The sequence below is a fragment of the Lepisosteus oculatus genome, chromosome 3 (assembly GCF_040954835.1).
Source record: "Lepisosteus oculatus isolate fLepOcu1 chromosome 3, fLepOcu1.hap2, whole genome shotgun sequence".
Taxonomy (NCBI): domain Eukaryota; kingdom Metazoa; phylum Chordata; class Actinopteri; order Semionotiformes; family Lepisosteidae; genus Lepisosteus; species Lepisosteus oculatus.
The window spans coordinates 9,597,411-9,621,578 of NC_090698.1; the positions used below are offsets into that span (position 1 = coordinate 9,597,411).

Genomic DNA, 24,168 nt, shown 5'->3' on the forward strand with positions numbered 1-24,168 from the left:
ACTCGCTTGCTCTCTGCTCTCACAGTGCTGTATCAGCCAGGGGAGGGGAGTGGATGACCCCACCCACTCACCCATCCCCCCCCCCCCGTGCACACCCTCTCCCTCTCCCTCTGGGACACTGTGTTCCTGTCTCCCCCTGCCGAGGTGTGTGTGTGCGTGTGTGTGTGTAAGGAGATGGTCTGTTCTGGCTCCCACACCTACTGCTTCCTGCACCCCCCTCCTGCCCCCCGCCACAGCCCCAACTCCTTGGGTAGGCGGGTGCTGGACATCTGCTGGCTCAGGAAAGGAAGAGAGACGGTCCAGGGCAGCTTGTTCCACACACCCACCACCTGTTGTGCAAAGAAGCGCCTCGTGTTCTCAGTCGTATGTGTAATTCCCTCTCCTGCCTGCTTGCGTCCTGAGGATCCTGTTCCTCTTGAACCCCAGGTATAGTCCCAAGAGACTGACTGGACAATTCTGTACGTTTGTGCCAGGTCTGCCTGGTAGTCTTCCCTTTAATTTCAAGATTAAAGTCTCTTTAACCTGCCAGTGCCAGACTCCCCTTTATGACCAAGGGTTCAAGGGCAACTGAGGTCCCAATTTCTCAGACCGGTTATGAAATCTCAGCAGCTAAATAACTTCATTGATGGTACAGAAAAAAGTTGAATTCAGCAGAAAATCGTCAACTTTGATAAAAGTAATGTAAGTCTCCTCGTTGTCGCAAACCCCGGGTCACACAATCGACGAGAACGAGAGTTCCCTTGAACCGTGACGTGATGCAGCCCTTCCTGCTCACTAGTCCCTGTAATGACTAATGTCGTGCGATGTACAAGCAAATAAGTACAGGTTGTGCACCTGGAAATTCACCACAGAAAAGACCCAACGTGATCTGCACGCAGAGTTAACAAGGAAGCAGCAAAACCGTCTTGAAGTCAAGAGCAATATTTCTATTTCTGTCTAGCCGGCTCGTTCACAATGTCACAGAGCCTCTTCATGTCACCAGAAGCTTTGTTGCCTCGTTCTGAATCACAGAATATGCTGCTGCACAAACCTGGAAATTTCATCTATTTTATGATGTCAATTGGAAGTTGTACAAGTTACTGCGCACATTTTAATTTTACTGTGGTTTGAAATGCACTCGTCAATGTCGATTCTTTCTAACCCTGACATATCACAGTAGCGTTGCTGTTCCCCTGTAACTCTGTTAGTTAAGGCTCTGACTGAACTGGTGCCACAGCAGTACAGTTGTCTTTTTCATTCACTCAGCTGTGACTGTTCACAGCCCTTTACCTGATCACTGTTTAAACCTGTCCAAACCAGCAGTGTGAGGCTGTGGTTTCCCTGTGATTAACCCATGTGCTGATTTTGTCACAATTTATCATGGTTTGAAACATGCTTTGATTTTTACCAGACCTCTCTGTGGTTTTGCACTTTTTTTTTTGTCTTTTTAGTGTAATTTGGAATCAACAGATTTTGCTTTGATGTGGCTTCAGATTTCTGGCAACAATCACCGTACCCACACACAGACAAAGGGCACATCCAAGCATATTCCTCCAACACGCCCCCGATCACGATGGGGCGATCACGATCACGATCACGATCAACTTTTTGATATCTAAGCATTCCGGGCGTCTTCCCTTTGTACGGATACGGACTGAGCAATGGTCAGAAAATGACTTAGGGGGCTCTGTGGGTCTTCAGCAGCAGGACAGACAGAATAAACAGGAGAACCAGTGGCCCCCACCAGGCTGGGCGAGTACAGCAGCAGCAGTGCGCCGAGAGAGCCGGACAGGGAGGCAGGGGAGGACATGAGACAGAGGGAGACACGGAGGAAGGGACAGAGAGATAAGTTACAGCAAAAAGAAACAGATCCTGACGAAGTACAGGCTCAGTTTCTGGTCATAGAAACTGGGCGACACAGGCAGACCTGGCTGCCCAGAGAGGACAGGCTCAGTGACACAGACAGACCTGGGTGTCCAGAGAGGACAGGCTCAGTGGCCATAGCCTGGACACAGTCAGACCTGGCTGTCCAGAGAGAACAGGCTCAGTGACCACAGACTGGACGCAGACACTGGACAGGGGCAGACCTGGCTGTCCAGAGAGAACAGGCTCAGTGACCACAGACTGGACGCAGACACTGGACAGGGGCAGACCTGGCTGTCCAGAGAGAACAGGCTCAGTGACCACAGACTGGACGCAGACACTGGACACGGGCAGACCTGGCTGTCCAGAGAGGACAGGCTCAGTGACCACAGCCTGGACACAGAAACTGGGCGACACAGGCAGACCTGGCTGTCCAGAGAGGACAGGCTGTGCTCCCACTGCCAGCAGGGAGAAATAGAGACAGAGGTGCACTTCCTACTGCACTGTGACAGATACTCTGGGATTAGAAAAACATTCTTCCCTAAATTCAGAAATCTAGTCCCAGAGTTCCCACACCTGCCAGAATCACAACAGGTCCCAATCCTACTGGGAGAGGGAGGAGGGACCTCAGTTGAACTGGCAGCCCGGTATGGGTTCTCCTGTCAGTGCCTGAGGAACAGAGCCTGTCTCCCAGTAATGCTCCATCTGTCTATATGTAAATATTTTATGATATGTCTTTGTTGTAAATGCTTGTAGAGTTTTATTTTTATTTGCTTCGGCAGCACTGATTGTACTCACCGGTCCTGCCAATCAAGCGCCCTGAGCTGAACCGAACCGAACTGAGAGAGAGAGAGAGACGGGCGAGGGAGAGGAAGACGGAAAAGGAGAGAGGGGAGCAGGGATCCGGGGGCAGGCGGCAGAAAGCAGAGACAGGAAGGTGGCGGAGGAGAGGAGCCAGACGGGGGAAGAAGGTGGAGGCACCACAGAGACCGAGACAGAGCTATCAGCTCCAGCGAGAGCCGGCCAGAGGGACAGCGAGGGGGACAAGAGGAGGAGGCAGCTGGCGTGGAAGGCGAGGAGGCTGAAAGGAAGATGAAGACGGGGAGAGAGTGAGTGAGCGGGAGGAAGTCTAGAGCACCCACTTTCGCTGACTGCGCTGTTTGTCCTGTAGCACGGAAAACCCGGGCTGCTAACGTCTCTGGTGAGAAATCTTCACTGCGATCAGGTCAGGAATGTCCCTTTATCGTGCTTGATTAGAAAGTTAATAGCGTGGAGCACTTTTCTGTTTCTCACTGCTGGGAGACGGGGGAGAAGACTCCCCCAGGCTCAGTCACACCACACCCACTCTCTCCCACAGCCAGCGGGCTCTGACGGAGCAGAATTTCCCAAGAGGATCTGATCCCCAGCGTGGTCTGGAGTGACCCTCTCCCCCCTTCTCCCCGTCTCCCTATCTCTGTCCTTTTCATCCTCTCTCCCTGTCCATGGCTCTGTCCTTCTCATCCTCTCTCCCTGTCTCTGTCCCTGTCCATGGCTCTGTCCTTCTCATCCTCTCTCCCTGTCTCTGTCCCTGTCCATGGCTCTGTCCTTCTCATCCTCTCTCCCTGTCTCTGTCCCTGTCCATGGCTCTGTCCTTCTCATCCTCTCTTCCCGTCTCTGTCCCTGTCCATGGCTCTGTCCTTCTCATCCTCTCTCCCCGTCTTTGTCCCTGTCCATGGCTCTGTCCTTCTCATCCTCTCTCCCCGTCTTTGTCCCTGTCCATGGCTCTGTCCTTCTCATCCTCTCTCCCCGTCTCCCTGTCTCTCATCCTCTCTCCCTGTCTTCTCCTGTCTCTCTTCCTGTCCCCATCTCTCTGTCCCTGTGTCTGTCCTTCTTATCCTCTCTCCCTGTCTGTCTCCCTCTCTCTGTCCCTGTATCCTGTCTCCCTCGCTCCCTGTCTCTGTCTCTCCCTCCGTCTCTGTCCTTCTCATCCTCCCGCCCTGTTTCCTTGTCTCTGTTCTTCTGTTTTTTAAACTCTTTTATCTTCCCAGTTCAATGCAGTGACTTCACCTCAGAAATGCCCATAAAGCCCCACAACCACCACAGAGCAAGCCAGTGCATTTTAAAAATCTTCTCTCTCAACACAAGATGAAGAATTTCAATGAAAGAGAGCCAGCCCAGCTAAATTACCTGTCCAAACGCCGCGTTCGACGCGCTCAACCAACGCCAGAAGAAGAGTCTGCTGCAGTTCGGGGAGGGCGAGCCACCTGTCTGCACACCGCGGCAGCGGTTAGCAGCAGAATCCCCATCCCTGCAGCACCTCAACCACCTCCACCAACAATAATGGAGCATTTCAAGACGTAGAGAATAAAGCAGCCGATGGGCCTGAATAGTTCAGCACATCCTGAACCCAAGACAGCCAAGACTGGGCGAGCTCCCCCACGCAGGCCAGCCCCTGACCCTTCCCAGAAAGCCACTGCCCTCGTCCTTTTTCAAATGTCCACTTACCGCTTGCTGCTCAATACTGCTGCTACAGCATCACTCCAAAGCCCGCCTCTCACTTGGAGCTCCCGGTGCTAAACGCTCCAGGTGGAAAACCTGAAGAGTGAGACTGTGGCCAACACTTCCACACACACGGGGTGGTGACGGAATTCAGGTGACAGAACGCAGAGCGGAGAAACACAGGGGCGGCAGAGAGGGTTATTAAACCACCCCCTCACGGGCACATGCACATCGGAATCCGGCTTTTTTTTGCACAAAACGATCAAGAGCCGGGCGATTTGACAAGGTAAAGGAAGCTGGATCTGAGCTTGGGCTACCACAGCAGTAACAAGGTGTCCTGCCGGTCCAAGAAACCACATGTAAATAAATCATCCAGCTCCTCCACCACAACGAATGTGATCATTTCTAGACGATATCCGATGACAGATTGATGTTGTCTCCCCCTGTTACCCAGAAAAGCTTTAAGAATAAAAGAAATCGGTACTGGAACCCATTGCAGGTTATGACCCATTATGAGAGGACTGGGTCCCCAGGCCCAGTCCTGGAGCACTGCAGGAGTTTCCTAGCTGCAACACCAATCACAGGGAGTCTGCACAGAGAGCTGGCCCGGTCAAACAGCTGTGGAGCAACGGGAGTGGGCCTACTTCCTAGCAGGACCACAGGGGACATGCTTCCCTGGACAATGACGATGAAGACGCACACTAGGTGCCCTGCGTGGCCCTGTGCAGCACCCATAGGGGCTCACAGCTGGGGGCGTGGACAAGCTGGATTGGGCCTGCAAACCAGGGGCAGGGCAGACTTTCTGCTTCAGCCTTAGACACAGGCCCAGCACAGTCCAAACACCCTCCCTCCCTGCGTTCCCAATGGGACAGCTCGGATATAAGACACCTGAGCTCACTGTTGCTGCTCTTACGTGATCTCTGACTGCTGAGGCCGGGTCTCTTTAACTACCACAAGAGTCATAAACTGACACACAAAGTGATTCACCTTGTCAAACTCACTGGCCAGCTGAGCATGCCAGTAATTCAGTTCACATCTTGCCAGAACATTCACCAAGTCTGCCATTTACCTACTGTAGATCATTCTGCAATTTCTGACAGGTGAAAGGGGGTATAATTCTGTCAGATTCAAGATGAGACCTGTGGAACTACACCCTTTCGATTTCCTATGTACTTCAGATGGAGCACGCTACACACGCTGTGATGAACGCACCAGCATCCCACTCACCTCTCCGGCCGCAGATGTTGCCTCTTGCCTCCTCTAAGCAGCAGAAGGGCCTGACAGCTCTCCTTCCCATTGGCTTGGAGCGAGCAGAGCCCGCCTCTTTCATTCCCCTTACACAAGACATGTTTCCTTCTCTTCCTTCCGGTCCCTTCGCCCCGCCTCCTCTTCTCATTGGCCGCAGCCCCCCCAGCTGTCTCCGCCTCCCCGCTGCTGTGCACTTTGGTTGGTCAGAAGGCACACGCCCCCTCCTCTGCGCCACAGCCTTGCGAGATGGCGAGGAGGCCAGCTCTTTATCTGGAAATTAGAAACATAAATTAATAATAATAACTATTATTCATAAAGCGCCTTTCCAATCCCAAGGACACTGTACATCTTGAACAAAGAAAAAAATAAAACAAAGCACAATAAAAAGTAAACGAAGGAAAAATATACTTATAATCCAGAACACAAAATCAATTGCAATGCAGGAATAAATTCAGATTTTCAATCATCTAAGAATATACACCCTGAAATATTAAAATTATTACTCGCAAAGTCCTTACTAACATCAGTTACTCTACGCGTGATGAACTATCTGAACTCTGTCTGATCACTATATGTCTGGTAACAGTACACAGTAAGTTAGTCACCTGATAAAAAAGAGTACGCAAGTGTATTTCTGCCTTCTCTGGTCTCCATAAGACACTGTGGGTATTTTCAATAGATCTGTGTGCTAGTAAGACATCAGCATGCTTGTAAAACTACATGCTGATGAACTGTTGATATTCAATTATCGCACACGCACTGTGAATTTCCAAACACAAGCAAATGTCAAATTTAAAGACTGGAATATCGAGCAGCACCTTAGTCGGCACTCCTGTGGGTCAGGTGTTGGTATTTTAGAATGTGATTTTTCAGCCTGGTGTGCAGAGCAGGGATAAGCGGTTCCATTGGCCCAGTTAAACCAGAACCGGGCTGACGCAGGCCAGTAAGAGCTCCTGCCCTCGGAGCGCGATCCCCCAGCTGTTACTGAACACAATGCAGTTACTGAATATCAGCTGCTCTTACACGCTGGTGCTCATACCCACCCACCGGACCAGTGTACACGTTCCCCCGGCCACTGGAACCAGCTGCTTCAGTGCCACTCACACTGTGTCTTGTATTAACCATTTCCTATTGCGTTTCCAAATCTACACTGTATATTTCTGCATGGCTGTTGTTTTACAATTCACTTCATTAAAGTCAGCCTGAAGCCGCCCCCTGGTGGACAATAACATTAACAATTCCATACAGACATCATGGCTTCACTTATCATTTTTTGTGTGGTAAAAGCATTGTAAGAGTTTCTAAACGGGACAGAAAGCTTTGTCCTGACAGGTTATCTCATGAGTGAAACCGTGCCGCAAGACACACGCCCTCTCCCAGCAGAGTGAGAGAAAGGAAAGCAGCTGCTGCTGCTCGTCCTGCGAGTCTGCAGATTCCGTCCTCGAGTGAACAGCGCCCTCCTGTGGACGGTCTGCAGTACAGCGCCGCAAATCCCTTCACACGTGCAGACTCGTGTGTTCTTCGACCAACCCCAAAGAGCTCCACGGGTCTGTCTCGGTGTCCAGTCCACACCCCCGAGTGACACCTGTACCCACCGTGTTTTAATGTTAATGAGACTAATCGGCGCTGGAGTTGTGCGCCAAAAAATAAGAGGAAACAGACCTCAGATTTAATAATTCTTTACTCTTATAAAGCGCTTTCCTGGACACTCCACTCAAAGCGCTTTACAGGTAATGGGGACTCCCCTCCACCACCACCAGTGTGCAGCCCCACCTGGATGATGCACCAGTACTCTCCTCACACACCAGCTCTCAGTGGGGAGGAGAGCAGAGTGATGAAGCCAGTTCAGAGAGGGGGATTATTAGGAGGCCATGATTGGTAAAGGCCAGGGGGAAATGTGGGCAGGACACCAGGGTTACATCCCTACTGTTTTCCAGAAATGCCCTGGGATTTTTAATGACCACAGAGAGTCAGGACCTTGGTTTTACGTCTCATCCAAAGGACGGCATCCTTTTACAGTATAACATCCCCATCACTATACTGGGGCATTAGGACCCACACAGACCGCAGGGTGAGCGCCCCCTACTGGTCCCACTAACACCTCTTCCAGCAGCAGCCTCAGCTTTCCCAGGAGGTCTCCCATCAAGGTACTGACCAGGATCACACCTGCTGAGCTCCAGTGGGGCTGCCAGCTGGGAGCTGCAGGGCGATATGGCTGCAAACACCGACACGACACACTGGCACGTGTGGTGTACACCCGGCCTGCGCCCAGGGGACTCGGGAGATTCCTGGGGGTCAAAGCCGAAGTGGAACTTGTGCTTCTCCCAGTCTCGGAGGAGGAAAGCAGCTTTGCAGGGAGCTCGAGCACGTCGAGAGCAGCCCCACCCAGGCAAGAGCGAGGGTCATGCGGAGCCGAGCTCTCTCCAGGACTTCGGCTCCGATCGTCACGCTTTAGCAAGTTTTACTGCTCTCTAACGTTTAACCGCTGTGCTTTGTTGTAGTACATTCCTGCCTGCACACGTATGTCCCTCGGTTCACACCCTGATCACGCTGTGCTGTGCTGTACTCAGCTCCGCTCCAGACAGAGTGCTGAACGGCGTGCTGGAAGAGCATGCCTTCAGGGGGAGATAAAAGAGCTCTCACTCCGAGCCTTCACGGAGCTCGATCTGGAGCACCCACGAGACTCGGGGCAAAGGGTGGCGAGAGCAGGGCTGTGCACAGGTAGCCGGACCCATGCTGCCTGTGACCTCTCGCCACCCAGATCCTCAGGGTACAGAGTCTGGCCAGGGAGAGACACCTGTATCTATCCCTACTCACTGACCCCAGGACATCACTCCTGCCTCTGCCCCCAGGGAAGAGAGCTCTTGACTTTCCCAGCCCGCATCAGGGCTAACCGTGGATGTCCTGTGTTATCCTGTGTGTCACCTGCATTATTATTACTGGTTTGCAATGGTATTATTAGGACTGTGCGAGTGGTCTGGCAGTGATTGTTGCTGCTTGACAGCTCTCAGGTCCTGGGCACGGTTCCAGCCCGAGGGGGCTTTCTGTGTGGAGTCTGCACGTTCCCCCCAGCCAGGTAGGGTCTTCTCCTACCTCACAAAGTCATGGCTGAATTTCCGTGTGACTTGCAGAGATCTAGCAGGTGGAAACAGGGAGGATGGCTTTTAAATAGCGAGGTCAGTGCGGAGGCCGCCGCCGCTATCCACGGCTTGTCCCCCTCTCGCCATCAGCAGCACTGAGAGCTCTCTTGTCCACGCTCAAGACAGGGGGAAGAATCCCAGTATACACTGGTTTCTCACATGCACCGGCACCAGAAAGCCACTCGTTCCCGATGAGGGTCACACCCAGGGTCAAAGAGGGCCCATACCCCGGCGGAGACAGCCGTCTGCTGTGGAGCATGCGCTCACACAATTCAAGTCAATTTATTTTTATATAGCGCCTTTCACAACAAGGTTGCCCCAAGGCACTCCACAATGCAAGTGACCATACATTTTGTCAATATAGAAGCACACGGGCCTGAGTTACAGACCCAGCACGTCTGTAGAAGAGGGGATGTAACCCACTCAAAAACCAGGGGAGAGCATGCAAACTCCACTCAGAGGGTGCCCTGGGTCCAGAATCCTACCCAGGCGCCAAGAGCTGTGAGGCAGCAACACTATCTCACTGCTGCACAGTATCGCACGCGGGAAGTTAAAGAGCTGTCTCAGTGTCCCAGTTAAAGCGCAGGTTGAGCCCTGACGACCAGACACGGACGGTTCTGGTCTGGGCTCTGTCATTAGCTTGTCGTACAGGGTTAGGGTATCCTCCATCTGCTGTAAAACAGTGCCCCCCTTTGGCACGGAGCACCATCCCTGAGAGAGTCACTGCCTGCTGTGCCAGGGGAATCTGATCTGCAGCACTGCAGCAAGGCGCCTGGCGGTCGGTGTACGAGACCACCAGGCCACGCTGCACAGCAGGCAGAGCTTTACACAAAGGGCGGCAGGTGTCAGGTACAGGCTGCCCCTGCCATGAAGTAGGAGCTGCCTCCCAGCGATCCTTCGTGAAATGGCTGGACAAGCTCATCGGATCTGAGCAAGCGAGCGCACCTGAGGGTGGGGCAGGGGTCCTTCTCCCTCGCCCTGCCATCCTGTCCCGGGCACTGATATTCACCAAAGGGTCCCTGGTACCGTTTTTAATAGCAACTGTCATTTTTCAGAATCAATCAAAATACCCAAAGATGCCCACACGCAGGAGGGGAGGAAAAACACCATCCAGGAACAAAAAAACACGGGAGAGTGGCACACAACCGACACCCCTGCCCTGGACGTCGAGTGGCAACACAGGCGTCCCTGCCCTGGACGAGCCAACAAGCCCCAGATTGTTCTGGAGTGTTTCGTGTGACGTTTTTAGCAATTGAAATAAGTCAGTATTTCCTCATTATTCCCGGCATTTACACAGTTCTTTTATCCCAGTTGATCTCCGGGGGCTTCACATACAGGACAGGACCACCCCTGCAGTGCTGCCCCCTCCTGGCCAGGGGGAGGAGGGGGACACTGCTGCACCAGCGGAGTGACGAGGGACTGTGGGGACAGCAGACTGCACAGCCCCAGAGGAGAGTGTGGACAGGACACCAGGACACCACTGCTCTTACAAACAGGCTCTCTCACTTAGCACAAGACTGAGGACCTTCATCTCTCACATGTAGGCTTTCAGTCATACAAAACACCACTACTGGTTCAGTTCATGGCTTTTACAGTACAGTATGTATAGATATGAGCGCAGGGACAGAAATTAAGTTTTCAATGAGGACAAATCCTCAGAACAGGTCAGCACTACACAATGGGAAGAGTTTCCTTTCCCCTCCACGACAGAATTTGACTCCAGGCGGCTGCTGAAAGCACTGGGAGTGCCTGGTCTATCTAAACACTGCAATGAATGGACCGGATGTCTGCAGGTTTTCTTGGTCTCTGTACAGCGGCAGAGCCCGGGAAGTTGGTAGAGGGGTCCACACAATCCAGTAATGTGTTGATTTAGGTCGATAAAACCTAATCTAGCAAGGAAACCTGCTCCTGCAGGACCCAGATCGCCAACTCCTAGTTCAAGCTGGAGCTCAGATCTGGATTAAAACGCGGCTGGGCCGCCCCCTGGTGGACAACCTGCGTCACTACCCCAAGACACGAGGAGGCGGGGACAGGGCAGAGGGAGACGAAAAAAAAATAAAATGAAAAAAAATTCAAATACTCTTCCTGGAAATTCTGCAAACCCGCCACAATGCTACCACATGACATCCAGAAAGCAAATGCGACACTCCTCCCCACCATCAGGCCCCAGATTCTCCGGAGGACAAGAAGAGAGAGAATTCGGGAGCCGAGAAGAGAAACAAGTCGTGCAAAATCACTGTACTACCTCTTTCCAAAACGTGATTTGAACAAGTTACGTGTGGGGGGAGGAAAACGTGGGATTTTCCTCTGGAAGCACATAGATTGTGACAGACCTCCCACTCATTTTACAATAACACGGTTCCCGTAAAGCTCGTAAACGTGACGCTACGAGCTCAGCCCCAGCCTGGGAAAAGGAAAGATCTCAATACAGACAGAGGCATTCTGGAAAACACGCACAGTCACGGAGTGCCCTCGGCGTGATCTTTCTTTTTCACAAGTTACGGCAGAAAAACAAAGTTCATCTTCGTCTTTATTGATCCAACTGGCCTTTTGCAAGAAGGTGCACGCTGCAGGGTTTTTTTTTTTAAATCCCACTGCGTTTTTTATTTAAAGCCTGAAGTTACAATTCTCAGGGTTTCATCGACACATTTCCGAGCTGTTTTCCGCACCGTCTGTGGCGGGGTTACAGACAGAGCACATCTTTACAAGCAGTCCTGGCAGACCGCACTGCCTGCTGCTCACCAGACGCGAGACGGAAGCACATTTTAAACCCATTACGGAGCAAATAATCGTATAATAACGCAAAAAGTTTCTAGACCCCCCCCAGAAGTCAGACGCGGCATTAACCCTTACCTGCTGCTGGTCCCCGCTCGCTCTGGGAGGTGCCGCGATCGCTGCCCCAACTGTTACGGCTCCCAGCGTGTTTTGCTTCCCAAAAAAAAAAAAGAGCATCTCCTCTCCGCCGTGATTGACAGACGCACGGCCACGCAGTCTGAAAAGGCACTCAGAAATTATATAATGCGAATTGCCCCCGAAACGCACCCGTGCTGCAGTCGCGCAGGATGCACAAGGCGGGACGTGTCCGCGGCGTGAGCGAGCACCTCCGAGACGTCTGTTTACAGACACGTATGTGCGCGATCCGAGTGACGGCCGAGAGCGCTTCCATCTCTCAGCCCCGCAAGCTGGATGTTACACAGCGCTTCGCTCCTGGGATCAACATGGACGTGTACACCTCTTTTTACAGGAACGGGTGCATGGCTCCCTTGTTGTTTTTAAACTGTGCATTGTATTTGTGAAATCCACAATCCGTTGTGGTTTTTTTAAAATACATAGATCCCACTTGTATCCACGGCCATCCGTTGAGTCATCTTGTTAATCCCAAAGCATCCCAGTGCAGAGTATGTTTTTTCTAAAAAAAAAACACCCAATCCGAATGCCAATTCGGTCTGGCGTCCGGTGTTGCCCTGCTGGCTGGTGTTTTCCCAAGCCGGGCTGGGAGAAGCGGCGGAGGTTTGAAATTGCGCAGTTTTTAATTCCATTGCAGCGCAGTCAGTCAGACGGTCCTCCTCCGGAGCGCCCGCTCCGCTCTGCTCTGCCTGCGCCGTCGAATGGTCTCTCTCGCTCAGGTTTATTTTCAGAGAGCTGCCCCGCCCCCCTCCTGCCTCCCCGGGTGAAAGCAGAGCCCTGGCTCTCTGTAGGGCTCTGTCGGTGCAGTTACTCGAGTTCTTCTGGAGAGAGAGAGACGGAAAACGCGGAGCTGTCGCCTAATTACGCCATGTTATCTAATACTCAGAATACCTCAGAATACCTCCCCCCTTCTGCACGTTTCTTTTGGAAGACACTTGTGTGCCTCTGTGCGGTGTGCGTCTTCACAGAGAGACACGTGTGTATGGGTGCACGGAATATTAGAATATCTTGCCCTGCCCAAAGCACAGCACCCAGGTCGCACCCCACGACTACTGGGGTCCGGACAGCAGTAGTAAACCAGACCCCCTTCTCCGAGGGTGCTGTGCCGGGGGACCAGAAGGCCGACAGAAGCGACAAGAGCTGCCCGTGCGCCTGCCACTGGCCTGTTTGATGAAGGTAACAGCAAACCCGGCTCACGCGTCAATTCAGACAGGGTCAAGAGTGTACGGGCAGTGGGCGGCAGGAGGAAACAAACACCAGCAGGAGGCGCCATTCAGGCTCAGCTAGCAAGAACCTACCAAGCCTTGTGGAACCGATGTCAAGACGTGTAGGAGCTGTAATCACCAGGGGAGGGAGCAGATGTCCTGTTAAGAGCATTCTCTGCAGTACCGCTCCAGCAGGACAGTATGCACACAGCGTGCCATGACTTCTGTCTCCATTCTTGCACAGGGAATCAACAACCCCCCCCCCCCCTCCTGCAACCTCAGCCCCTCCTCCACACACCTGAAGAGGCTCCACAGCTGAAACACCGTGCTCGTCTTCCTTCTGTGTTCCCTCGCAGATCCCCACTGTAACCTCTGCTCACAGTCAGCAGCTTATTGATCTGGGGATCTCACCCCTGAGGTTTCCTAAAGAATCCCAAGAAACTGGGTTCAGCCACATGATTACCCAGCTTGTTCCATACACCTACCACCCTTTGTGTAAAGAACCTCCTCTCGTTCTTATTTTTCTGTTCTTATTATTAGTTGTTGAAGCAGTAGTGAAGGTAGTAACAGCAGTAGTACTAACTGTAGCAGTAGTAGTAAAAATAGCTGCAGTAACAGAAAGTTGTAGTAACAGCAGCAGTAGTAACTGTAGTAGTAACAGAAGCAGCAGAAGTAACCGCAGTAGCTGTAGTAACTGTAGTAGTAACATTAGATGCAGTAATTACAGCAGTAGCAGTAGTAACTAGCAGCAGTAACTGCAGATGGAGTTAGATAGCAGATAGAGTTAGATAGCAGTAACTTTAGCAGCAATAATAACAGTAGCAGCAGTAATAACAGCCGTAACTATAGTAGCAGCAGTAGTGCAGTAATAACAATGGTAACTGTAGCGGCAGAAGTAACTAGAACTAACAGTAGTAGCTGTGGTAACAGTAGTAACTGGCAGTTGTAGTAACTGTAGCAGCTGTACTAATTGTAGTAATAACTGTAGCAGCAACAGTTAGTACTAACAGTAGTAGTAACTGGCAGCAGCAATAACAGTAGCAGCAGTAATTAGAGTAGTATAAGTAGACTACAGTAACTAGCAGTGGCAGTAACAGTAGGATCTGTACTAACTGTAGTAGTAACACTTATCACAATGTTGTTGGCCAAACCATTAGAAGTCTGGTGCTCGTCCATCTTTGGTGAGATCCGCCCCTTCATAGGAGGGGTCAAGCTATAGCCAGTCACCCAGCTCCGCCCATTCAAAGGAGGGGTTAAGCCAGAGCCAGTCACTCAGCCCCACCCCTTTGGAGGAGGGGTCAAGCCTCAGCAAGTCACGGAGCTCTGCCTCTTTAGAAGAGGGGTCAGGCCTGAACCAGTCAATAAGTTCTGCCTCTTCGGAGGAGGGGTCGGGCCCGAACCAGTCCCTGAGTGCCACACCTTCAGAGGAGGGGTCGGGTATGAATGAGTTAGAGCTCTGCCTCTTTGGAGGAGGTCTTGCCTGGGATCTAGCAGTAGAGACCCTGCACGCTAAGTGATTAACACCTTTTAAATATAGAGGATGTGGAAAAATTCAAATGAACTTACAGTTCTGGCAATGGTTTTGAGAAGAGGACGTATGTGAACTCCAGTAACCCCACCCAGCATCACAAGGGGAACCAGTCCAGTAAATAAACCTGTCTCTCAGTAATTGGCAGGATCTTTTACAGGAGAAGAATGGGAGCTGAACAAAGTCCTGGATGGAGGCTGCTTGTTTCCTTTCCTCTGCTTTTTCCTTTTTTCCAGAGTGGGGCATTATATCTCCCCTTCTGCTCTTCAGAACCACAAAGCTTTTCTTCTCCCTCTCCCCCTCCTGCATAATTATTCTCTATCTTTTCTCTGGCAGGACAAACACCTGCAGAACTACCCCCTCACTAAAAAGCTCAAAAACTAAAAATAAAAACCAGACCCATAAATTTAGTGGTTATCTTTCCCCTTTCACAGGCAAGCTCTGACCTGCTGGAAATGTGGTGACAAATTGTGCTCCGATAGGATGTCTTGCATGTACAAGGGCAAGAACATGTCACATTTACACACACTTACAATGCAGGAGAGAGCAGCACCAACAGACAGAAAGGCCAATGCAGATCATCACATGCCAACATTTATAAACATACACATATACATAGAGAAATGTATGCATGTGTACATACTGACCCAGTAAGATATTTACGGTGTCTTTATATATCTAGAATTATATCCGTACATGATGCCATTCATATGCGTATAAAATAACAATAGAAACAGAAAAGTCATGATCTCATAATTTTTCAAACCCTCCTCAGTGGCAAACCACAATTAACTTAGGTACACACACTTACTGTACATTCTTGAGCCACACGATTAGCTGAGTGACCTCTGTCTGTGTGCAATAATAGTGGTTCACATGATTACAGGATAAATACTCCAGTCTCCGTTAGGTTTCTCACTCAGGTAGTGGATTTCAAGCAAAGCTTCAACCATGAAAACCAAGGAGCACTTTTGAAACAACAAGGGGTAAAGTTGTAGAAAGGCACAGATTTGAGACCCTCAAGATGTCTTTGAGAAGAGTGAAGTCAATCAGGGGCAAGCTGCTGGAGACTTGCAGCTGTAATGGCTGCCAGTGGTGCTCCCACCAAATATTCTGTACAGGGCTCTGAATACATGCTATTGTCTCAGGGCAATTGTGACACCCTGCCCACTTTGTAAGGCTCAGGAGCACACCCTGCCTGCTCACGGGAAAGTGGGGGTGATTCCGGGCTCATAGTCCAGATTAGAAATGAACTGTGATCTTGGGGTGGATGTTCCACCGTCTTTAGGTAAGGTGATATCTATGAATGACCTGCTTCAAGTGACAGTATTCACACGCTCAAAACAACAAGTGAATCAGAATGAATAAAAAAACACTTAAAAAAAACACAGAACATCTGACAGCTTTATAGTGTCGCACAACCAGAACAGAACAAATATGAAAAGCAACCGCAAAGATAAAAAGTCCCATTCAGACACAAAATGCAGAATAAAATTTATTTCATGTTGTGTACCTTCTCTTCAATGTTATTTACATATCTTTATGGTAATAAAATATCTTTTACATCAGTATTTTTAACATACAAGCCACCTGCAGTAATCCATAGCTTTTGAAATACTATCTATAAGAGTCTAGGAGCTAGGGGACTGGTAGCCTGTACTGGTGGGAACTGGGACTGTGGTGGTCTGTATTGTTTGCAATGGGATTGTGGAAAGGCTGTAGTGATGTGAGAGTGGGACTGTGGTAGTCTACACTTGTATGAGGGTTCGGATTGTGGTAGTCTGTATGGGTGTGAGCGCTGGCCTGGTATAGTGGTAGTCTCTATTGGTGTCAATACTGCGATTGTGGATGTGTGTAGCAGTGCGAGGTGGGGGTTTTGGTAGTCTGCAGTTGTGTTAGTAGTGGGATCGCGGGGTGTAGTTCCTATGCGTCCAGGCTCATCAGCAAAGCAGTTCCTCTCTTGATCCAGTGGTCTGGTGGGACAGCACCAGATTTAAGATCCACTCCCACCACAAAGGAGGCACGGCCTGCGCCCCCGGCCCGGTTAGGGAAGTAATAGCAGGGGCAGGAATACATCCCTGGACAGACAGCACAACACAATTTGTTTTAATAACAACAGAATTACCTTGAATTACCTTGAGAGAGAGAGAGAGGGCGAGAAGGGCAGAAGGAGAGAGGGATTAAGCTCACCCTTGCCACTCTTCTTCTTGTTCTCCACGGGCTTGAAGTGGATGGTGGGAATGGGACAGACCAGCTGCATCGGCTCGGCCTCCACCAGGCAGGAGCCCTTCCTGTCCCAGCCAGCTCCCTCCAGGAACAGCCCTCTCACAAACACGCCGTCCTGAGAGACAGAGGGAAAGGCAGCAGAGGGAGTGCATGGGATTGTCCCTTCCAGGAACAGCCCCATCCAGAGAGACAGGGACAGTGTATGTATGAGAAAGAGGAAGAGGTGGGTGGATTGTCCCTTCAAGGAACAGCCCTCAAAAATAGCATAAGAGAGGGAGGGGGAAGAGTGATGATATGAGAGAGTAACAGAGCTTTCCAGGAAATTGTCTCTAATAATCCCTCCAGGCACAGACTTTTAATAAATGCCCTGTCCTTAAAGAAACACAGCAGAAGGTAGAGAGACATAAGGAGAGGGAGATAAACAGTGTGAGGATGAGGGAGAAGGGCAGCGCATGTGAAACAGCAGATCATGCTCCTACAGCTCTGTGCCTCACAGAAGAGACCAGGCCTAAACAAACTCACCTTGGGCGGGAAGAGCAGGTTACTGTCATCCACTGTGGAGACCACAAACTCCCAGGACAAACTGTCGACTGACACCTGAAACACAAACAAGAGGAAATTCTGACACGTGCAGCACTCACCCAGGACAATGTCAAAGATCACTGGCACAGAGACAGAGTAGTACTCCACAGTATGTTTTACTGAACTGTACTGTATTATATTGTAACTACTAAGTGTCACTGCACACTACTATAACTACTGGGTGTTAAAGGGATACTTCATCATAGTTTGTGGTGCAACACTGTTTTGAACAGTTAGACTGTTAGACTGCAAAACAGTACAATACTGCAGTAAACTGTCATGCTATGGACTGTGTTTCACTGCAATATACTGAGCTGTACTGCACCATGTAGTACTCCAAAGGATAACGGCATGGCACTGTATAAAACACTGAACATGTACAATGCAGTATAAGGCAGTGCTGCTGTGCATGGCAGTGCTCACGCTGTTCTGGCGTGCGGAGGCCTGCAGCACGGCCGTCAGGAAGCCCGTGGGGAAGGTGAAGCCCGAGAGCCAGAAGAGCGCCGGGGGGTGGGCCGTCTCCGCCCAGCGGGCGAACTGCTGCACCCGCTGCACCAGGTCCCGCGTCCAGGAGGCCAGAGGCTTCAGGGAGGGGTAGGCCTGAGGAGGAGGAGGGCAGGGTCACGCAGGCACGTGCACTGGTATCTGCTGGCTCATCGCCTCGTGAGATCGGAGAATCACATTTGCCTTGATCACTACTGCTTCCCTCCTGAATCTCTGTGGAGGACTCGTGGTTTTAGGTGATAATAAGGTTGAGATGAGAAACTACATGGGCTGCATATGTCACATGGAGAAAAACACCAACACAGAGAGGGGTACAGCAGCTTGAAGAAAACACCAAGCACAAAATGGAGCACCAAGGTACTTCAAACGGTCTTGGGCTTGTCTGGTGGTATTCATTTTAATACGGCAGGGACAGGGTTACATGTGGACTATGGATGCACAGGACCTGGATGTCTTTGGATGCCAGCAGTCAGTGTGGTCAGCTGAACTGTATGATTCCATAATGGAAGAAGAGCAAGAGAGACAAGCACAGAGAGAGCGTCTCGCAATAATGTTCTATATGTCGTATGTAAATGTCTTACGATGTGTATTGTAAATGTCTGTAGATGTTGTGTTAATTGTACATGTATATGTTTTGGCAACACCATAATTCATCAGTCATGCCAAGAAAGCATCTTGAATTGAACTGAGTGAGAAAGAAAGGGAGAAGAGAGGGAAAGAACAAACGACAGAGAGAGAGACACAAAAGAGTGAGAGAGAGGAGGGAGAGGGGAAAGAGTGAGAGAGAGGAGGGGAAAAGAGGAAAGTGGGAGAAAGAGGAAAGAGACAGGAAAGAGTGAAAAAAGAGAGAAGGAGGAATAAATTGAGAGGAGAGAGACATTGAGGAATATATAGACAAAGAGCAAGAGGTCAAATAATTCCATAAGCCCTCCCCCTCTTGTAAAAACAATCGGAAGCAAATCCTGAACTTTTTCCCTCTTTGAAGTGGAGAGCTGAGAGGCACGCAGCTAAGACAGAGCAAATGAGTATACTCATAGTATACTCCAGCCCTCCTGGCGGCCTGCTGTAATCAGCACAGGACAAACACAGCAGTAACAAGTCGTTTGCTTCATGCAGAGAGGTCTGCAACCAAACATCTCAAAGCACATTACCACTAGTGAAACAGAACAGCCTAGAAGGTCAATAAATAGAACTGATCACAATTAAAAAGGTGGAAAGACTAAACAATAATAATGTTTTTTTTAAATGTGCAGTAAAACTAACAATAATAAAGTGCAACCTGACTGCTTAAGACATACAGAGACAATGAGAAATAAAAGCAATACATATAATATATTTAATACATTTAGGATTGATTAAAAACAAACTAAAGAAAGAAGAAAACAACTGAACAACATCAATACATTTCTTATGTATGATGTTATTTAAAGACCTCTTTATTTATGCAGAGGAATGATCAGAAAAATCGATCGCCTGATATCGGGGAAATGGTATCTGTTGTGCTACCGTTATTAATTCCAATTTAAAGACGCGTGTGCTTTTTAAGATGCGGTTTGTTAAACAAGATGCGGTTTGTTAAACAAGATTTAAAGCTTGTTGCAAATGCAGAATGTGTCTAGTTTTTTCATTTGGCACTTGGATTGCACTGTAAATGACTGCTCCAAAACCTTTTAATAAGTAAATCACCTACTTCTTGTCTACTCACACTGAGTGTGTGTGATTCTTTGTTTTTATAATTCAGTATAATTCAACTTTCACTTCATTTCATTTGGGTGTAATTCTTTTGAATTCACAAGGCTGTAATTCTTATACTGCCTGAGCAGAAAGGAAACAGACAGACATGAGCCACCACCAGGAGCAGCTGTGCACTGTCCTGAAAATCCATGCAGTTTCCTACTCCCAGCTCCCTCTGGGGCACCCAACCAGTCCAGATGACTCTCGCAGCCCCTGCACTGGTCCAAGGCCGACTGGGATGTACAGTAGCAAAGTGCACCGAGATCATAGTAAAGACGCAGTGAAGTAAACTAAAATCACGGTAAAAGCTGAGGAGGATGTCGTGAAGTACAGTGAAAGCATAGTGAAGTGTAGTGGGAAGAGCAAAGCAAAACACATAGAGGCCTGGTGAAGCCTGAAGCGGAAGATGTCGGCAGTCTGGGTGCCGGCTCGGAGTGACCACTTTCCCACCTTCTCCCACAGTGGCGGCACGCGGGCGTCATGGATGCAGTTGAAGGTCTCCTCCAGGCTGGCAGACATCACGACCAGTCCCTGGATGCCCCTCTCCAGCTCTGTCAGGGAGGACCTGAGGAGACAAGCACACACACAGCATTAAAGACACGCCCCTCCTCCTGTCTCTGTCAGAGATCGAACTGCCACCTGGCTGACACACGAGCAGACCACTTCTCTGCACTGAGTCAGAGAGACAGACAGGGGCACAGCTGTGTCCAGAGCTGTGTGCTGGTTAGAAATAAACTACTGTAGGGAGACAGTCAGAGAGACAGACAGGGGCACAACTGTGTCCAGAGCTGTGTGCTGGTTAGAAATAAACTGCTGTAGGGAGACAGTCAGAGAGACAGACAGGGGCACAACTGTGTCCAGAGCTGTGTACTGGTTAGAAATAAACTGCTGTAGGGAGACAGTCAGAGAGACAGACAGGGGCACAACTGTGTCCAGAGCTGTGTACTGGTTAGAAATAAACTGCTGTAGGGAGACAGTCAGAGAGACAGACAGGGGCACAACTGTATCCAGAGCTGTGTGCTGGTTTGAAATGAGCAGCTGTAGGGAGACAGTCAGAGAGACAGACAGGGGCACAGCTGTGTCCAGAGCTGTGTGCTGGTTAGAAATAAACTGCTGTAGGGAGACAGTCAGAGAGACAGACAGGGGCACAACTGTATCCAGAGCTGTGTGCTGGTTTGAAATGAGCAGCTGTAGGGACACTCAAAGTGACAGACAGGGGCACAGCTGTGTCCAGAGCTGTGTGCTGGTTAGAAATAAACTGCTGTAGGGAGACAGTCAGAGAGACAGACGGGCACAACTGTGTCCAGAGCCAGATTTGGGAGAGGCGACAGGGAGACAGTCAGACAGACCTGATGGTACTGAGCAGGGCGTTGTATCTCTGGATCTCCTGCAGCAGGACCACGTTGAGGGGCGAGGGGTCGTCCTGCAGCATCTTGCGTGTCCCCTCATAATCCACCTCCTCTGGGATCTTCTGACGCACGTCTGCCGACATCTCCAGCACCTGGTGAAAAGGGTCGTCTTAGCTACATTACAAAGAGCACCACCTCAAGGCAAAGCCCAGGTTAAACTGCTCATCGTCACTGAAGCTGAAGTACTGCCCCCTCTATCTGAAAAGTATTCGCTGTCTAATTCATGGTGATTCATAGTGTGTGCTAAGCTGAACCGATCTGTCAGCGATTCCTCTGACCTCATCCCAGCCAGTGGGAGTCAGGTGTTCAGGCATGTCTCCAGCTCTGTAGATTTCTACAGAGCACTGGCCCCCTGTATCCAATTCACTGGAGCATCTGAACTGGCTGGGGTAAGCAAGTCAGGCATCCCTGACAATAAGTGCAGCTGTATACACAATATTTAAAAAAATTAAAACTAACTCTTATAAAATCAGACTGGGAGCTTGGGGGTGTGGTTTTTAGTGCTGCTGCATCTGCCATGACATCCTGGGATCAAAACTAGACTAGGAAGGCTTCCATGTTGAGTCTGCATATTCCCCCATGTCTGTGTTGGAGGTCTGTGGATGTTCCAGTATCCTCCCAATCCTGATAAGCTGTCCACATGAGTCCGCTGGCTTTAAAGTCTGGCTGTCCGTGGCAGGGTGTCATCCCTTCTTAAAACTTCTGCCAGCTGAGCTGACCCTGGCTCACTATGGCCCTCTAGGGATAAAGCAGCTGCTGCCATAGGTGAGACAAGAGCTCCTTGTTTCAGACAGAGGGGGCCAGCATGCGCGCCCGCAGTTTTCTCCCACTGTGACGAACAGACCTTCTCCTCCCGGCTGAGGGTGCTGCCGGCGCCGGAGGCAGGCACGGTGACCTGCGGCTGCAGGGACAGCAGGGTATCGAAGAGCGTCCGCGTCTCGGTGATCTGGCTGGCGATGTCAGCGTTGGAGTGCTGCCCGAAGACCTCGGGGTGCTCCATGGCGGGAAGCATGCTGATGTACTCCCGGTACACAGACTGCGGCCCGTCCTTGGGGATATAATAGGTGGGCAGGGAGGACAGCCTGGGTGGACGCAGAGACACAATGTTTTACACACAGGCTAATTATTATTAGGAGCAGCGTTAACTGCTTTTATCAGTGCGGTCTCACTTGTAGAAGGGCGTGGAGACAGCCTGCTCGCAGAAGTAATCGTTGATGTAAGTGGTGAGGAGTCGGCGGTCCCAGTCATCAGTCACATGACCCCCGTAGTTGACCCCAGCAATCAGGTATTTGAGGGCGTCCCAGGGCGTCTCCTCGTACTCATCCAAGTACAGGCTGAGCAGGTTCTCTGACACCTAGGGGGACAGGGAGAAGGCAAGTGGGCACATCTACACACAGACACAGTGATCCTCCTCTTCCTTCCCCACCCTTCACCTATCTCTTCCTCTTTCTCACCCCTAATGTCTCCCTCTCCATGTCCCTGCTATCTCTCTGTCACTCCTGCTTCCTCCCCACCTCCTTCCCAGCAGTCTGACTGCTCTCCTGCTCTCTTCCCAGCAGTCTGACTGCTTTCCTGGTCTCTTCCCAGCAGTCTGACTGCTCTCCTGCTCATCCTCCTCTTCCATCCCCACCCTTCACCTATCTCTTCCTCTTTCTCACCCCTAACGTCTCCCTCTCCATGTCCCTGCTATCTTTCTGTCTCTCTCTGCTATATCTCTGTCACTCCTGCTTACTCCTCACTTCCTCACCTCCATCCCAGCAGTCTGACTGCTCTCCTGCTCTCTTCCCAGCGGTATGACTACTCTCCTGCTCTCTTCACAGCAGTCTGACTGCTCTCCCTGTCTCTTCCCAGCAGTCTGACTGCTCTCCCGGTCTCTTCCCAGCAGTCTGACTGCTCTCCCGGTCTCTTCCCAGCAGTCTGACTGCTCTCCCGGTCTCTTCCCAGCAGTCTGACTGCTCTCCCGGTCTCTCCCTGGTCCTTTTCCCCCTTCCCTCTCAGTCTCCCCCAGTGCCTTCCTGGTTTCCTTCCGTCCCCCCCTTTCATCTCATCCAGAGCAAGAAGTAATGTTTTCAGTGTTGCTTCATCTCCTCTGAATCATTTTCTCAAAGTTATTGTTTCTCATTTTCTCCTCTAAAGTGTTGGTAGTCAACACTTATGATTTAAAATAGAAACAGCTCATGAAAATGTGTTAATTGCTGCTGTTCCCAGTAGTTTCATAAACGATGTGCTTGTCTGTCTGGTGATCAGGGCACGTAGAGAGTGATGTTTATTTTTACATCATAACGGTGGTAGTTGCCATAGCAGGCGGTGAAGCTAATCAGCAAATGAGCCTATTTCTGGAAATAAGAATAATTTCAACAACCCATTATACGTCCATCGTTGGATGGAAAATTTGTGTAATAATGTAACATACCACACCTGTAGTAGGAACATGTACTTAGCCTCCTGTGGAAGATTCTTCCTCCAGCTAGTGTGGCTATGGGGAGCTCTGCACATAAACCTGTGTGGCTTATTTCTAGTGTCCCAGCTGGCTAGTGTAACTGCAATAAGAACTGTAGCAGCCCCCCCTTAGCACCTGGTCTGAAGAGATCGGGTCACAAGGTTCTAATGCTGCTGCTGCGATACCTATTTGCACCAAGCATTATAAAGGAAAAATATGAAAATACTGAGACAATGGCTGAGAGCCCTGTTCCCCCCCTTCCTTTCCACCCTCAGCACCTCGAAGTCAGAGTCGTTGAAGCCATAGATGATGTTCCAGCCCAGCTGAAGGAACTTCTTCCTCTCCAGCAGCACGCTATGGAAGAAGCAGAGGGAGAAGAGCAGCTTCTTGTAGACGGAGGGCTTGGAGCAGCGGTTGAACTGGGGCTCCGTCACCAGCTGGTACAGTCGCTTCATGTTGGCCTTCAGACCCTGCCGGGAAAGGGACAGAGATCGTCGGCACGCTGATCTTCCTCCCTGCGCAGGCAGTGCCACGGTCATCATTACCGCAACTGCCATCACAGTCAAAATCAGCAAAAGCATCATCACCACCGTTGGTTTGAGCTTGGAACTACTGTCACATTAGTTACAAAGAACTGTGATTCCGTTACTCCCAGTGTGAGAGAAAGGTCGGTTCAGTCAAGATGGAGATTCATTCTCTTCCACCCAGAAGGCAATGAGTAAAGACCTGCCATTCTCAGCTGGGTGAAGACCACATGGAGGAAGACAATCGGTCAAGTGGCATTTAAACCCAGGAAGCTGAGGCTCCAAGGGGTCGTTGGGCTCTTGAAAGCCAGCAGAGCCTCTGTCATGTGTTTGCATTAGAGGGGTATGGGAGCAGAGAAAGAAAAAACTGGCTGACAAGCCAAGGATATAAAAATGAGAGT

General features: G+C 50.3%; 2 protein-coding genes across 10 annotated transcripts in view; both read right to left on the minus strand.

The window, feature by feature from the left end:
- kdm6ba (lysine (K)-specific demethylase 6B, a) overlaps window positions 1–12,387 on the minus strand; it is a 117,768-nt gene extending 105,381 nt beyond the window's left edge. For 5 of the 6 annotated variants that reach the window (XM_069186679.1, XM_069186673.1, XM_069186675.1 and 2 more), the window contains exons 1-2: window positions 11,562–12,385; window positions 5,548–5,838 (exon numbers count right to left, since the gene is read on the minus strand). The gene's annotated coding sequence lies outside the window, so the exon portion shown is untranslated. Of the gene's footprint in view, window positions 1–5,547; window positions 5,839–11,561 lie in introns of all 6 variants that reach the window. The other variant, XM_069186682.1, reaches the window with a different exon arrangement.
- Window positions 12,388–15,830: 3,443 nt separating this feature from the next.
- Window positions 15,831–24,168, minus strand: part of dnah2 (dynein, axonemal, heavy chain 2) — a 90,206-nt gene continuing 81,868 nt past the window's right edge. For all 4 annotated transcript variants that reach the window (XM_069186670.1, XM_069186669.1, XM_069186672.1 and 1 more), the window contains exons 81-89: window positions 23,522–23,713; window positions 21,973–22,157; window positions 21,648–21,885; window positions 20,744–20,895; window positions 19,845–19,959; window positions 17,580–17,756; window positions 17,097–17,171; window positions 16,539–16,689; window positions 15,831–16,426 (exon numbers count right to left, since the gene is read on the minus strand). In XM_069186670.1, the coding sequence (XP_069042771.1) occupies window positions 16,272–16,426; window positions 16,539–16,689; window positions 17,097–17,171; window positions 17,580–17,756; window positions 19,845–19,959; window positions 20,744–20,895; window positions 21,648–21,885; window positions 21,973–22,157; window positions 23,522–23,713 (1,440 nt within the window). In that variant the 3' untranslated portion in view covers window positions 15,831–16,271. The remainder of the gene's footprint in view (window positions 16,427–16,538; window positions 16,690–17,096; window positions 17,172–17,579; window positions 17,757–19,844; window positions 19,960–20,743; window positions 20,896–21,647; window positions 21,886–21,972; window positions 22,158–23,521; window positions 23,714–24,168) is intronic.